Source organism: Egretta garzetta, unplaced genomic scaffold (assembly GCF_000687185.1).
Source record: "Egretta garzetta isolate BGI_Z169 unplaced genomic scaffold, ASM68718v1 scaffold228, whole genome shotgun sequence".
Taxonomy (NCBI): Eukaryota; Metazoa; Chordata; class Aves; order Pelecaniformes; family Ardeidae; genus Egretta; species Egretta garzetta.
The window spans coordinates 3,047,594-3,062,164 of record NW_009260758.1 but is presented as its reverse complement, the minus strand read 5'-3'; the positions used below and the strand labels follow the sequence as shown (position 1 = coordinate 3,062,164).

Genomic DNA, 14,571 nt, shown 5'->3' with positions numbered 1-14,571 from the left:
CAGAATAAAAGAATCTAAATTGCAGCAAGTGTAGTGTTTTTCAGAAATGTGCTCAGAATAAGTCTTGAGCAGGAAACTTTTAATGTGAGCTGATTTCTACATCTTTATGCTAGAAACTGGTAATCAGGCGAAGGGTAGCTTTCCAGTTTATTCCCCAGTATTGCAATGAACTTGGATTACGGTTTAGTACAGGCCTGCATTTCAGTTTAGTTCCTTAGACATTTTATTTCTGCAAATCCATGCATTGGCATTCTCTGTGCTTTCATATGCATTTTTTTGTACAAATAACCATTAACTTCCCAGTCAGGTTGATATCATGCGGGCAACAGGTGGTAATTGGGCTGTATCATAAAGTGTTACTACAGGAATTATTTCCAAGTAGTATCTTGACTGTATTTTCTACAAGCTGATAACCCAGGAAAAGAGGAGTGTTGCATAGCAAGACAGAACGACGTGAGACCAGATCTTAGAATTTGGGAGAAGAGCCAGATAAATTTTGATCTAAAACCTCTGCTTCTGCAAAGGGGACTTTGCGGAGAAAAGGGTCGTGCCTTTCTGGCCTTTGGCTTTTGGTTGGGGCTCAGTGTTTCACAGGCTTCCCTACTGCAGGCTGTGAGGCTGCTGCTGCCCAGTTCCCCCTCTGGCAGCAGCCACAGCAGAACTGCTATGTGGGGGTTTTCCCAAATGCCCATTTATCAGTGGCTTAACTGCAGGTACCGGGCAGCGACTCAGGCTGTTGAGGAGCACGTGCTCATCTTGTCCTGCTTCATCCGGTACAAGGGCAGCCCCAGCAGAGGGGCTGGAGAAAACCCGGGGTGCAGGGACATTGAAAGTTCTGTGCGTAATGGCATCAGGGCTGCTCTGCTAGAACCTTTCATCTTGTTTTGCTGGCTCCAAGTCAGAATTGAGCATTTCACTGGGTATATTTGTATTCAACAATCTTCACTCGGACATTTCAGAATACTAGGATTCTGCAGAGCACGGTAAATAAATAACTCTAAAATGGGATTTATATTTGATGTATATACAATTTTATATCACAGATTTGATAAGATGGCAGTGATTATAGTAAAATGAAGGCATAAGTCACTGTACCATTATTATTATGGGTTTCTTAATGCTCTGCTAAAAAATGGTTGGGGGTTTTGTCTTTAAAAGTTAATAATTCTATGAAATATGCCAGCACCCACATCGTATCAGTCAAACGATTCTGCGGACAGTAGCCATTCACATGATGAATGGTTTCAGGGTCAGCCTCTGGATTTCTTATGAGAGACCGATTCCTGAACTCAAACTGGGGGGAATCCTTTTAGCTCTGCAGGTTTCTGTTTGGATCAGCAGTTTTGGCCAATGTGGTGGACTGCTGACCTATTCGATGTGTTCAGAACCGCACAAACAAAATAAGAGTTAATGGGTTGCACTGTTAACCATTTGGATTCTGAATGTGAAATGATGGAAGAGTATTCAATGACGCAAAAATATGCTTTAAAGTGACTTACAGCAGGGAAATTACACTGTCTGAACCTGTGCCCTTAAACACCTGCCGCATTATGTGGTAAGTACCAAGCAGTGAATAGTTTGTATTTACTTTTTTTTTACTATTTCCCATCCCATCAATACTATCATTTGCCATTGAAGGGACATGAGAATGGGACTGCTGCAATATTTGGATAATGAAAACTTGTAATTCTCAAGTCTGCTTATATATAACGGTATTAAGTTGCTTTTTTTGTCTAGAAAAAGTAGCAGGTATTGGTATTTTGGTTTTAGTAGTGCAAAAATGATGCAGAAGAAAAATATACTGGGATGACCTCAATGGCCTGATTTCTGGTATCCATGTAGAATTAGTACTTGTGGCTAATCTTGAGTCCTTCCCAAACTTCACCAAATAGATTATATTGATTAAAATGTTTAGTTTCTACCTGGAAAATTTGTCACAAGTGACAAACAATTATTCCCAGTGTTTAAAAACCGAAAAAATTATCTATACAGTTTCACTTTGTTAAAAAAAAAGTGGCTCTATAATCATAGACTTCATTCTTAATGCTGCTGAATTGTGCTCAGCAAAATTCTTCCTTATAAATAGTTGCATCTGAAATAACACAGAAGAAAAAAAAAATCCATGCATATGAATACTTCAGAAGACTGCCAAAACCTACAAATATGCATAATTTCTTAAGAACCTTACATGCCATGTGACAGAGACAATGGGTTCTTTCATGGCAAAAAAGATGGATAAATTAACTTGTCTGAAATGTTGAAATGCTTAGCTTTTGGACCTTCTTTGCATTGGAAATATATTGAATACGTAGTTAAAACTGAAGTGGATGCAGTTAAACTGAACTGAATGGACCCTGATGAAATTTGTGGTGGAGCCAGATAGTAGGCTTAGCAACTGCATGAGACAGAGAGAAATACTCTGAATTAAGACCATACAGCAAATAAGGAAGGGATGCTTGATTTTCTTTTAAATACAAATTATGTAATGACTATGAAATAGAATAGTATTTATCGTATTTTAATTTCTAGTATATACTGTATGTTACAGTCTTTTGCACAAAAGTAGGCTGCAGAGAGGGTGCTTCCTAAATTCTACATTGCAAAGGCAGCAAGAAATCTGTAGCTGAACATGGCATAAACCTGTCTGGGAGGTCAGTGTCTCCTAGATGTTTTCTTTTAATACTTGGAATGAAAATAAAATAGTCATCTGAGCTTGATTTGATGCTCACTAAAGTCACTGGGTGTTTTCTCTTTGCAGTGCCTTAGTTCAGGCTCTGACTGAAACAGAGATGAGTACAACCGCAAAGCAAGATGTTATGAAGCCGACTGTGCCATCAGCATTCAATTGGCATGGCCAGGCTCTGAAAATGGACAGGAAAATGCTGTCAAGGTCAATTAAAGTAAAATGTGATGTATACTTGTAATTGAGAAAAAGAGAGATGATGCAACAAGGTATAACAGGGGAGGCCATGACACAAATCCAAATGGAGGGTCCCACCGAACAAATGAATGGAAACAATGTCTTAAACTCTCATTTCAGTCCCAGGGCTTTCATTCATTCCTGTTTCCAAGAGGTACAGGGTGAGACAAATAAACAGGAATTATAAACACCCCCGCCCCCAGACCATGGCAATATATGCTGAATCTGGTTGAAAATGGAAGCAGCAGATGAACTTCACTGTTGAACCTTAAATGTCAGGTGAAATTGCTGAAGAATAGCCCATGGCAGTGAGGAGATGTGAAAGGAACAAATACAGTGGTGACTATACTTTAGGATCAAACTTCTAAGAGCTGTGAAAAAGGCTGGAAAAGTTTGAGTGCTACCTTGGACATAAAAGAGTAAAAACAGGCAGTAGGATCTTGCTGGTGTAGTCCTGGTAGGACCCGAGGGCATTCTTGACTCTCTTTTCAAATCCTTCTTCCTTTGGTAATTACCTATTAAGTAGCTTGTCAGCTGCTACGTATTATGAACCTGCATCATCTAATGTTGGCTGCATATATGTTATAGAGTATAGGATGCTACACTATATATGGCTACTAGAAAGGGGGAAAGAACGATGGGTGAATCACCAAGAAGAAAAGGAAGAAAACCAGGAAGAAGACTCATGTCTTTTAGGCTTGTGAAGAATTTGCACTACCTAGCTAAGACATGGCTTTCCATATAATTTTACGGTGCTGCAAGTGTGTACGGTATTAGATATACAACGGCTTCTCAGTCAGAGCTGTGCGAGGTGTTTGGCAATCCCTCCTGTTGAAATCTCTTTCCTCCTCTATTAATTCTGGATGTATGTCACAGTGAAATACCTTTTGTGAAGGCAGATTTTCTCGCACTATTTTATGCCATACATATGTGCTTCTACTTTAACAATTATTCTACTGAGAGGTTTGGTATCCTCCAGCAATTCCTGAGCCAACTGCCGCTGTTCAGATGCTAATTTCAGGCCAAATCTTCCTGAGGTCTGGAGACCGGGAGCCCTCCAGCCTTCAGCTGCGAGGACAAGGCTGGACCTCCAGTGCAAGTCCATGGGACTTGCAGCCATGACTGAGATGACAGCATTGTACTCTGTTACTAGAAAACACGTTCTTATTTTTGTTTGAGGTATGAGGAAGATATTTCGATAAGATAGTATGCAGTTGTGCTATTACATAAATGTCACTTCATCAGTAGCTGCCATTTAATTATTTAGCAAAGTAAGCTATTTACATGTTTTGTTTTTCTGGGTGGGTAGAGAAGACTAATTAATTGCCACTTTGCTGATGGCAGACATAAATTGGGAGCTTTCAGTTATAGCGAAATGTGCCACTTGTTTACATAGACAAAATTTCCTCCTCGTTACCACCAATTCTTATTTTCTTTTCCCTCTGATACAATGCCTATGGAAAACCCGGTACTTGTTCTTTAGCAGAATTCACACACCTGGGTTATTTACCCAAGAAAGATGTTCCCCAAACCGATTCCCAGTCATGACAGGGGGGCAGGCACGCACCAGCCCCTGGGAGCTCTGCAGAGGTGATGCAAGGGCAACAGGACAGGGCCATGCTACAAAGAGGTTTGCAGAAGAGTGAGGCAGGACACTCGGTGAATGCAGGTGAGGAGTTTTGCATTCAAGCATGTGCAAACATCATTTGTACCTAGTACAGATGAAGTAACTGTGGGCGGTAGTAATTAACTGAAAGGTTGAGAAAGCCAGAAAATCCCTGTGTGTAAGCGTTTACTGCTTGTAGTTATCATTATTTTGTACTTTATTTTTGCTTAAATAATGTGTAACATTGCTTTTTGGGTGTTGGTGGTATACAACAAACTAGAAAGGTTTCTGTAAAAGAAAACAGTTTTTCCATCCATCAGGCTAGACTGATTTATATGGGTTTAATGTCATGAATGGTAAAAATTTGTATGCATTGTACAGCTTGTTGGTTCTATGCTTTGCAAATGTCACAGAGAAAAAACTTTTTTGCTTAAGAATGAGTAAGCAGCTTTTCTTTGTAGAAATTCATGCAAATCCTTGGGAAGTGCACTATAAAAATGCTAGTTCTGTTAGACTACGAACGTCTGTGCTCCATTTAAAACCCACTTTATGGTCTGATTCACTTCTTTAGCAAGTTCTTAAGAAGTCTGCATATTAAGAAAAAGCAGCAGAACTTTAAAGATTTTTATAGAAACTAGAGCAGCAAAAAGCCTATTTTCTAAACCCCCTCTTCCTCAGGAATTGGAGAAAGAAGGTTCAAAATACAGGTTAATTCTTCTTGCAGTTCCATCTAATCCCTCTTTTATTTCTCTCATATGGACAGTCTCTCTCTTTTTCAAAAAACCAGAATTATATTGTTTAGTAATAGACTGTTTCCATGTGTGTGCATTTCCCTTCTGCCTTGTGAGCCATCCATGACAAAATAGTTAAGACCAAAGAAAAATTCTTTACTTAAGAGTGCAGAATACATTTGTTCTCTAAACCATTAACTTCCAAATGGAAAATCTTGGGAGAAAGACCCTTGGAATAAAGGAATTTTTATTCTGCTAGTAATTAGCACATTTACGTATTAACAGTACAGCACCAGTACTGTATATAGCATACTAAAATGTGCCTGCTTTTGGTGGGATTCTCGGGCTCCGCTCCTATGCATCATTACTCAAAATAAAACCACAGGGGAATTTTATCAATGAAAACAGATTTAGAGTAATGCTGGCGCTTCCGAGACTTTTGTACTTCCTCTATAAGCAAAGTTTACTTGGAGCCCTTTTTTCTTAAATACACATTCATCATGTTAAATGCTTTCTTAAATATGCATTTGTCCTGTTAAATGACTATATCAGGGCAGAAACACTTCTTCATATTTTGACAGCATTAAAAAGGTGATCTTTTGTGTTTCTTTTGTTCATGGCTTAATCACCCTGGTCCATATAAAACACAGAGCTAAGCTTACAGGCCCTCCCTTTTTAATGACTCTTTCTGCCATTTCAGTAGCATGACCCGGAGGGAGCCAATCAATTATACTTATGAGTGAGGTACAAATGACAGCCATAAATAATCATGAATTACTAATGACCAGAATTCAGCAAGTGCGATTACCCACTTTCCCTCATCCTCCAGATTTGCCCACGTACAGAACCATGCCTCCAGTGTGGCACCCTGGGCTGCTTCTGCTGTGACGCTACATCAAAATGCTCTTGCCCTTCTCAAATGTGCTCCTCCTGTGAGGCAAAACCTATGTCTATGTACTCATCTAGTACAGCAAATTACAAAAAAAATCATTTTTTTAAGAATGAGAATTTACTTTTTAAAAAGCTGTGTGTTTCTAGATTTACATTTAAAACACAGACTCCTGTAACAACGGGTCCCTGTGCAGGCAGGTGTGTAACTCACTGATGTCCTGAGATGTCTCTCCTGTATCGTTCTAGCACATCATTGGAGTCACCAGAGGAGTTGCCATACTGACAGTGTTTCATCCATACCATGTGATCGCAAGTATAATACACAATGATAGCAAACACCATAAAAAGATTAATCTGTTTGGTTGAGGGTGTAATGTTACGTGGATTTAAGCTAAATTGGAGTAACATAAGGAACCAATTAATGTACTGCATCAGGCCAAAAGCCGCTGCAGACCAGTCGCCTTTCTCCAGCAGGGTCATACAGAGGGTGCTTTGGGAACGGCCTAAGGGTAAGGCATGCTCAGAGGAAGCTTTCCCTGCTATGCCCTTCCAGTACCTACAGCTCAAATGGTTGACAGTCTAGCAATATTTAAAACTACACCTCAGTTAAAATCATAGTAGTACAGGTCAGTGTATAGAACAGGCCTTAAAATAATACAAATATTATTTTAGTAGCGTATCAGACTATGCAAACACAGAACAAAAGATGGTGCCTCCTCTGGAGAGCCGGCTCCAGGCAAAAAGACAAAAGGAGAATTGTGCAGATGAGAAGATGAAACACAAAACAAGTTAGTGATCTCCCCGAGGTCATGTGAGAGCACACCACAGCTGAAACCTGAATTGCTGATCTCCCAGACACCGCGTTTAAGACCATTCTAATTCATGACATTCCCACTTCTGCACTGTTGCTCATCATTTGTAGTTTTTGAGTCTACCCTCTCCCTCCCTCCCTTCTTCCACAAATGTCTCAGCAACGTAAGACTGGGAAAGAGGAATTGTGGATAGCTCCGAAGGTATCTGTGCTGAAGAGGGTTATTGAAGTTGCTGTCAAGAAAAGATGGAAAAAATTCCCAGTGCTGCTACTCGGGAACCTAGCAGCAGTGACAGATCCAAGTGGGTTTGTTAACAAGAGGGCCTGCTCCTTCAGTAGCTGCCTGGTAGCTGCAGAGTAGGCTTGGTAATCTTGGGCTATCTACTGCCAGAAGTACAGCAGTGTTCTCAGCTGACGAACACAAACCTCAGAAGGTGTCGTGTTAGGTAGAAGTCCCACCACTACCTCACTCTACCCTTCCAGTCCATGCTTGACCATGGCCTAGAACTCTCACAGTGTGGTATTGATAAAAACACCTTAATCTTCCCTTTTTTGGCTAAAATTGATGGCAGTTACACAGGTACTGTCAGGTCAGGTACAAGAGCTTCTGTTGCACTCTGCAAGCAACTCTGCCAAATTTAAAATGGCTTTCTTATCAGCTGTCATCTTGTAACATATGAATGCTCACCTTCTCTGAAATGATGCTGTAGGAGCTAATTCACTCAGTGTAAATGCACATCCATGAAAATGCATAAACCAAGTATGGTTTTAGTCTGATTGTACGATTACTCTTTCTGTGAAGCATTTTATTTTTCAAGTGTTCCCAAGGAGGTTGATGGTAGTGTTTGAAAATTGAGTGCTACTGAACACAGCTAAGGTGGTGTCTCAGTGTAAAGCCAGAAGAAGCTTCAGCAATTAGAAATGAAATGAAGTGCCCAGTTCCTGTGCCAGTGGACAATGTGTCCAATCACCTACAACATGTCCATGTCCAGAATTACCACTGGAATGACACAAGTAAGAAAGCACTGCCATGATGCTTACTGTTTTTCTTTTAGGTGGTGGCCTCTGGCGTTTTGCCTTAAGATACACTGTATTAATAGGAAGGCTTCCTTCAATAGTCAGTATTTAAGTACTGAATATTGTAGCCTGGTTTAAAATTTAGGTGTAATTTATATTATTTATTCTGTCAACCTCTGTCAAATCCTTAACTGGCTACTGGGTTCAGGTTGAGGTGGGCGAGCCGGATCTGCTTACATTTACCCACTGAGTCTCTGAAGGGAACAACCCCAATGCACGTATAAACGTAGAGTTGTCCTGGCCTGGTGAAACTGAAGCCTGACCTTTTGTTTCATTATTAATGAACACAAAAAACCACATTTATTAAATCTGCACTTTTTCATTACTCCATATGTTTCCTTTTTCCCAGCCCATGTCTGACATGTGACAGTAAAGCACAGAGTGATTGTCCCCGGTGCCTTCTCCCTTGTGACTTCTTGCCACCTGCTTTATAGCATTAAACAGATGTATGTGTAAAGCATTACAAAACTCATCTTTTCAATCATTTATCACTTAAAAAAAATTCCAAATAAAGCTATGCTATGATTAAGCATTTTATCTGCTCAGTGTAAAGAAGAAAAGCACTGCAGATTTTAGGAAGATTATGAAGCAGCGAGATATTTCAGGTGCACAGTAGGTCAAATTATCCATTTATAGCACAGGTGACCATTAGGCATTTTGTTTATTTCATATCACATCTTGTTTATGTTCCTTTAATGACCAAAATATTCCTCTAATATGCAATAAGGAATATCTTCCAGAGAAATCCTAACAGAAGCATTGCATTATTCATCGTCAAGTGAAGAGGAAAATTTCAATTGCCAGTTTCTGGTAAATGTCTAATTAAGAAAGGGGACTTCTGAGCCACAGACAGGCGCCACAATCATTAAAGGGCAGTTTTCTGAAGATTATGAGTCTCCAGTCTGTCAAGCAGAGTTTTTCTACAGCTGCACTAATTCAGCAGTAGAAAACCCTGTCTAGAACAAAGCCCTTAGAATTAACATCTTGTTTAAGCAAACATACGCCTACTTTGAAGTAAGTGTGATAGGTTCACAACTGTTATTGAGGTCAAGTTTAATGGTAGTGAAGTGATAGAATATTCTAACTTCAACACTATTTTTAATTTAAGCTGCAGCACAGACAGTATACATACAGAGTAGCTGAAGCCATACAGTGTATTTCAAGTAGACCAGTTTACTGTAATTGGCGCAACCAGTTCGGTCTTAACGTGGAAAACTACTGAAATGTAGACCAGCTAATTCTCTGGCTGCCCAATTAAATCTGAGGGTGTGAAAAGCATATGTACAGAGGCAATTATTTTTGTTTTCCAAATCTTACAGTTTTGATTAGAAATTTTTTTTGACCTTTGTGTTTATTTTGGCAAGCTTCATTCTGGCCCTGATTTAGGATAACATCATTGCTCAGTAGGTTTAATTCTTGTTAGACTGTTTCCTTGAATCAGGCTTTCTTAATGACTGATTACTTTAGTCCAATTTTTGCAAATCTAAATACACGAATGGAATTCTAATGGCGAAGGGAACTGTATCAGTGATCAGCTCAGTGCAATTGGTTTGCCTATGAGTTCTGCTGAAGGAATAGTCTCCTTGCAAGTGATGCTGCTGGAAGTTGCCAGTGAAATACAGCATTGGTTAGTTCCTCATCACTACCATCTTCTCATTAGCACAGTAATTTGTATGCTGACCTCGACCGCATCGTATCATAGTCTAGTTTAAAAGACAAGTCCAGCTTGCCCATTATTGTTTTTACCAACGCTGTCATTTTTACGTGTCTCGGTGACGTGCCAGGCTAAGAGCATGCGAAACAGGGCTTTCAAGTTACTAAAACACTCAAAGGTCATTGCATCAACTGTTTATTTATACATGAACTTTAGTATTTGTGAAAGGTGCCAGCTCAACAATCACGGAGGGAGAAATCTTCTGACCTCGGATCATCTGCAGCAAGGGCAGTGGCAACGTGAGCTCGTTTCCTGCCAGCGTTTCTATCCTGGGCGGGAGACAGCCGGGAGGAAGGGGTTAGTCTCCAACTCAAAGCTCACGTGATTTTTCAGCTGGAAGTGCCAGTTTTGATGGGTTGTTTTTATGATATCTTCCCGCTATGAGAATTGGATGAACTCCATCATCTTGAATCCCAGGGAACAGCTTTGAGCGTTGCCCATCCAGTTTAGAGTCATCTGTGATTTAAAACTCTACATTCTTATCCTTGGAAATATTGTCTGTTTAGGATATGATTTCACTATGTGCTTAGCTCCCAGGCAGTGCATAAACATGCGCTTAGAGTAAAACAGGTACTTAGGAAGTTTCTTAAATTGAGGTCCTAATCTTTTTTTTTTTTCCTATTTTACAAACTGAAAAGCTCTACCTCAGGTGACTCAGTCTTCTATAAGTTTCCTTCTACGGAGACTACTTTTTGGTCCCCCAGGAATTTTCCTACAAAGGGAAAAGCCCTTACTTCTGTTACTGTTTGTATAGGGGCTGATAACATTGAGAAAAACAAACTGGAAAACTGGTCTCAAACACCCTCCCCATTTTCTAGTTTTCTTTCTTCCCCCATCTCCCTCTATTTTCACAGCCTTTAAAATCTTCTTGAGAAAATTTCCATTTAGCTAGAAACCCCAAATCTAATAGCATATAATTACTCCATTTCGTATGCTGCATGCAACTGGGAAGTAAACCTCTGGATACATCTAAGATACTACACACATCACGTTGCTGCCACAAGCACGCTTATGGTTGGTGACGCTGTTCTGCATCAAGATTCCAAGCTGCCACAGTCCCCTTTGTATTTGTAATGCAAAGCATTGATATGCACAGCTACAATAGACTTTAATGATGAGGTGTCTTAATTTGGTTTTTATTATGTGATTAAAGGTACAATAAGGTATGTGTTCAACAAGAGGGAAGACCATTGTTCTGCATCATTAAGCTCACAGCGGCCCAAAAAGAAATTGTAGGCAATGTGCCAAAGCCCTTAATGAAGAGGATCTCTTTGAATTATCTATGGATGAGGAAGGGATAAAGCCTGAGCCCTGGTATATTTGATCCTCTTTGTGCTCTCTGTTATGAGGACTTACAGAGCCAGACGTACTGGACCTTCTGGAATTGTAATTTATTGAAGCATTAATTTCCCAGCCATACTAAAGCTCTTGGCCTAATAGAGAAAGTGCAGTTATGTACTATTATTAATTCTTGCAAGTGTTTTCTGAATTCCTACATCTCAGAGTCATGAACTTTTAAAAAATAAGGCTAAGGGGACTTACTTGTAACAGTGCTCGATATCTCCTAAAGCCAAGTTATGCAAATTTTGTCCAACTCGGACTTTAAAAAAGCTTCTTTTATTTTTCTCAGAAATGGCAATGCCATCTTATCACATGATATTAGGGTTACATGGACGATATGAAATAAAACCACTGTAAGAGGTATTTGTTCCTGCTAGCGTGTTCTGAAACTTCCGTCTTTTATACGCTGTTATTTTAAATGAAAATGATTCTTCATCTCCCTCACTGTTAAATTTTAAGTGATTGCTCTTATGTGTAGGTTACATGAGGATGCATTTTTACAGTTATAGTGACATTTAATTATCTGGATGTACTCCCTAAGCTATAGGATTCCCTCCCACCTGTCTTGTGAAGCAGAGAAATCAAAGTAGTACCCTGTTAAAAGAATTTTGTACGATAATTTATATTCTGGAATAATCAGGGATTATAGTCTTAAATAATTCAGGTTTTACTGTGGTAGAAATCCCAGTTTTATAGGATTATGTGCACCTCTCACTTCTGTGGAAGCTGAGGGTATTCCAACCATGTTTCCCCAAAGGACTTCTGTGGCTTAAAGTTAATCATGGGTGCTGTGCACTGTGCTCCACACGTTCCTGAAAAAAGGTTGCAGCACTTTGCAGGTTGATTTCTAAATCCAAACTACTGCCAGAGATCTGCACCTGCAGCCAGCACCGGAGAGTTTAGTCATCTCAGATATCAGTGGGGCTGTTCCTGTGACTGATTTTAAGGACACGTATTTAAAGAATGCTGTCCTGCATCTGTTAGGAGATGTCAGTAACTTGCAAAGGTTCTCTGCTGCCTTCATTTTCACAACAAAAAACGTGCAAGCTTCCTAAACAATCAAAATATTTGTAATTTGTTGCTGTCTCAGTTTGTTCTGGTTGTGGCACTTCTGAATGTGATTCACTGACAGTCCTCAAGCGCAGGCTGCGTGAAAACTTGGCGACCTTGGGGGATAAGTAACTATAACCACAACCACTGCTTGATCCAAACGGAGGATTTGCACAAACAATACCTGGCACCAGGTCTGCTCTTGCAGGCAGCATCGTGAAACTCATCCTCAGTACAAAATAACGTCCGGGGAATCTGATTACCTTTCTCTCAAATTCTTCCCACCATCACATGCATAGCAGCTTAGCAAGTGGAAGTGAGTTAGTATAAATAGAAATGACAGTAAACATATCTTCTTATTTGCTCTCGCAAGTTTTTTTTTTTTCCTTCCACAAAGCATTGGTGTCCTTTGGGTGAGTGAGCGAGAATTAGATCAAAACTACGTGTTTAAAATTTAATCACTTCCCTCCTAGCCTAACACACAAACTGCATATTTTATTCACTTTGTTGTCCGTGACATCAGTATCTGGGATCAGAGGCAGGTGGTAACACAGCAAAGGCGCAGGATTTCTTTCACTCCCATCCACCGCTGAGCAATTCCCTCTGCCGGCGAGCGCAGAACACGACAGGGCTGGGAAATGTCAACCAGCACGACACCCCTGTGGCTGGGGGTAACTGTCACTTACTCCAAACCACCTTAGGAACGGCGAGGTGGTAAAGCACAGCTTAAAGGGTCTGGGTAGTTTCTGTTTATCTGGAGTGTTTATACAGACAACCCACTTTGTGTTTGCAGAGGTTAGCCACAAGCTTTCTGCCTAAGATTATTTCAAAAGAGATCGGTAAGAGTACGTCCCTAAACACCTGGCCATCGCTTTGCATGGTTCCGTCGTGCTGTTTTGGTCCAAATCATGCTTCAGATGTGACAGAGTAAGAAATTTCAGAGAGGGAGAGAATACAGACAGAAGGAAAAACAGAAACATAGGAAACAACGTCTTTTGTAATAGATGTTAGTGTGTTACCGCATTTTTAGAAAACTTATTACATGCTTAATATGAATATTTTGACATATAAAGGTTTGTAGAGTAGTAGTTTTCATCTGCTGTCAATTCTAACTATGTCAGCTGGTATTCCTACATGCGGAGGTGCAAAAACTACAACTAGACATAAACTTGTATTGGCAGGAACAGGCACTTGAAAACTGGACTGAGCACTGAATGAATGCATTGCACAGAAAGAAATGTCTGCATGCCCTTGTAAATAGATACAAACCCTCCCTTACACATCTTTGCTAACTCGTTCAAAGAGTGCGTGACCAGGCTATGACCCTTGTCAAGAAATTTTACCTAATACATACTGGAGTCCTATTTTGTGATGTAAAGTTTTCTAAAAAGTTTGATGTATAACACCATACATTTAAATATTTGATGGTCTACAAGTGTGAATGGGAAGGTGTATCATAAAAACATAATCATCATCATCCACATATCAAATAAGGCAAACCCCCTTTCATTTCCACTTGTATAAGCAGGTTTTGGTATTCCATTTTCCCTGTCATTAATAGCGGTCACAAGCCTAAAAGAGAACATTTGCTTTTAGAAATGAAATCTCATTCTTTACCTGACAAACTTCATACAGTAACTTGTACTGTTCTTCTTGCTTCTGTAGAGTGCACAAACTGCATCCCATGTTTAAATATAAGCAGAGGAAATAATCTTCCTTATTCACCAGAGCAGCCACAGAAATCTCTGATGAGAAGCATGCATGCAGGTATCCTTGAAACCCCTGGCTGGGCTGGCCGGACCCAAGCGGTTCACAGTGGGATCGCGCAGGGTGCTGCAGAGCAAGGGTGCTCTTTTCTCTCCTGCTCTCCCTCCTTCCCTGGCAGCACACCGCACTCCCTCTGCTGCGCCGCTCCGGCTGCCGCACGCTGCTCCAATGCACGCACTATATACTGCTACTCATGCATATTAATCAGCTCTCATTGACTATTCATAACAGACAGTGATACAGAAGCTATAATTGCCAGCTATGACAGCTGAAATTTCTCTAATTAACAGGCAAGTGCTTCAGTAGCAGGCATAATAAAAGACACTAACAATTTTGTAAACCATTTTGTAGCAATTACAAATAAACATGACTACATTTTACTACGGTCCCTCAGGATAATTCTTAACATATTTAAGCAGGCTAGAAGTACAGTTTAAATGTAAGTCACAATGAAATGAATGTAGTGGTACAAAACTCAGCACTGGCTGTGGCAAAGTTGAATATGCTTAGTGGTATTTATTTTTCTCTCATACTGTGGTGACTTCTGAGAGCCTCAGTTTTATAGCAGGAGATGACTGAACTAGGCATTTAACAAACACAACAGAGAAAGGCCATCTCTATCCCCGAAAGCCTACGTGCAGCCTTGGGACTTGGCTACAAAGC

The 14,571-nt window shown here is 40.1% G+C and overlaps 1 protein-coding gene across 2 annotated transcripts in view; it reads right to left on the bottom strand.

Annotated features, from left to right (window-relative positions):
- Positions 1-13,827, bottom strand: part of PDZRN3 (PDZ domain containing ring finger 3) — a 33,455-nt gene extending 19,628 nt beyond the window's left edge. For both annotated transcript variants that reach the window (XM_009645966.2, XM_035901406.1), the window contains exon 1: positions 13,759-13,827. In XM_009645966.2, coding sequence (XP_009644261.1) covers positions 13,759-13,827 — 69 coding nt within the window. The remainder of the gene's footprint in view (positions 1-13,758) is intronic.
- Between the last annotated feature and the right edge of the window lie 744 nt (positions 13,828-14,571).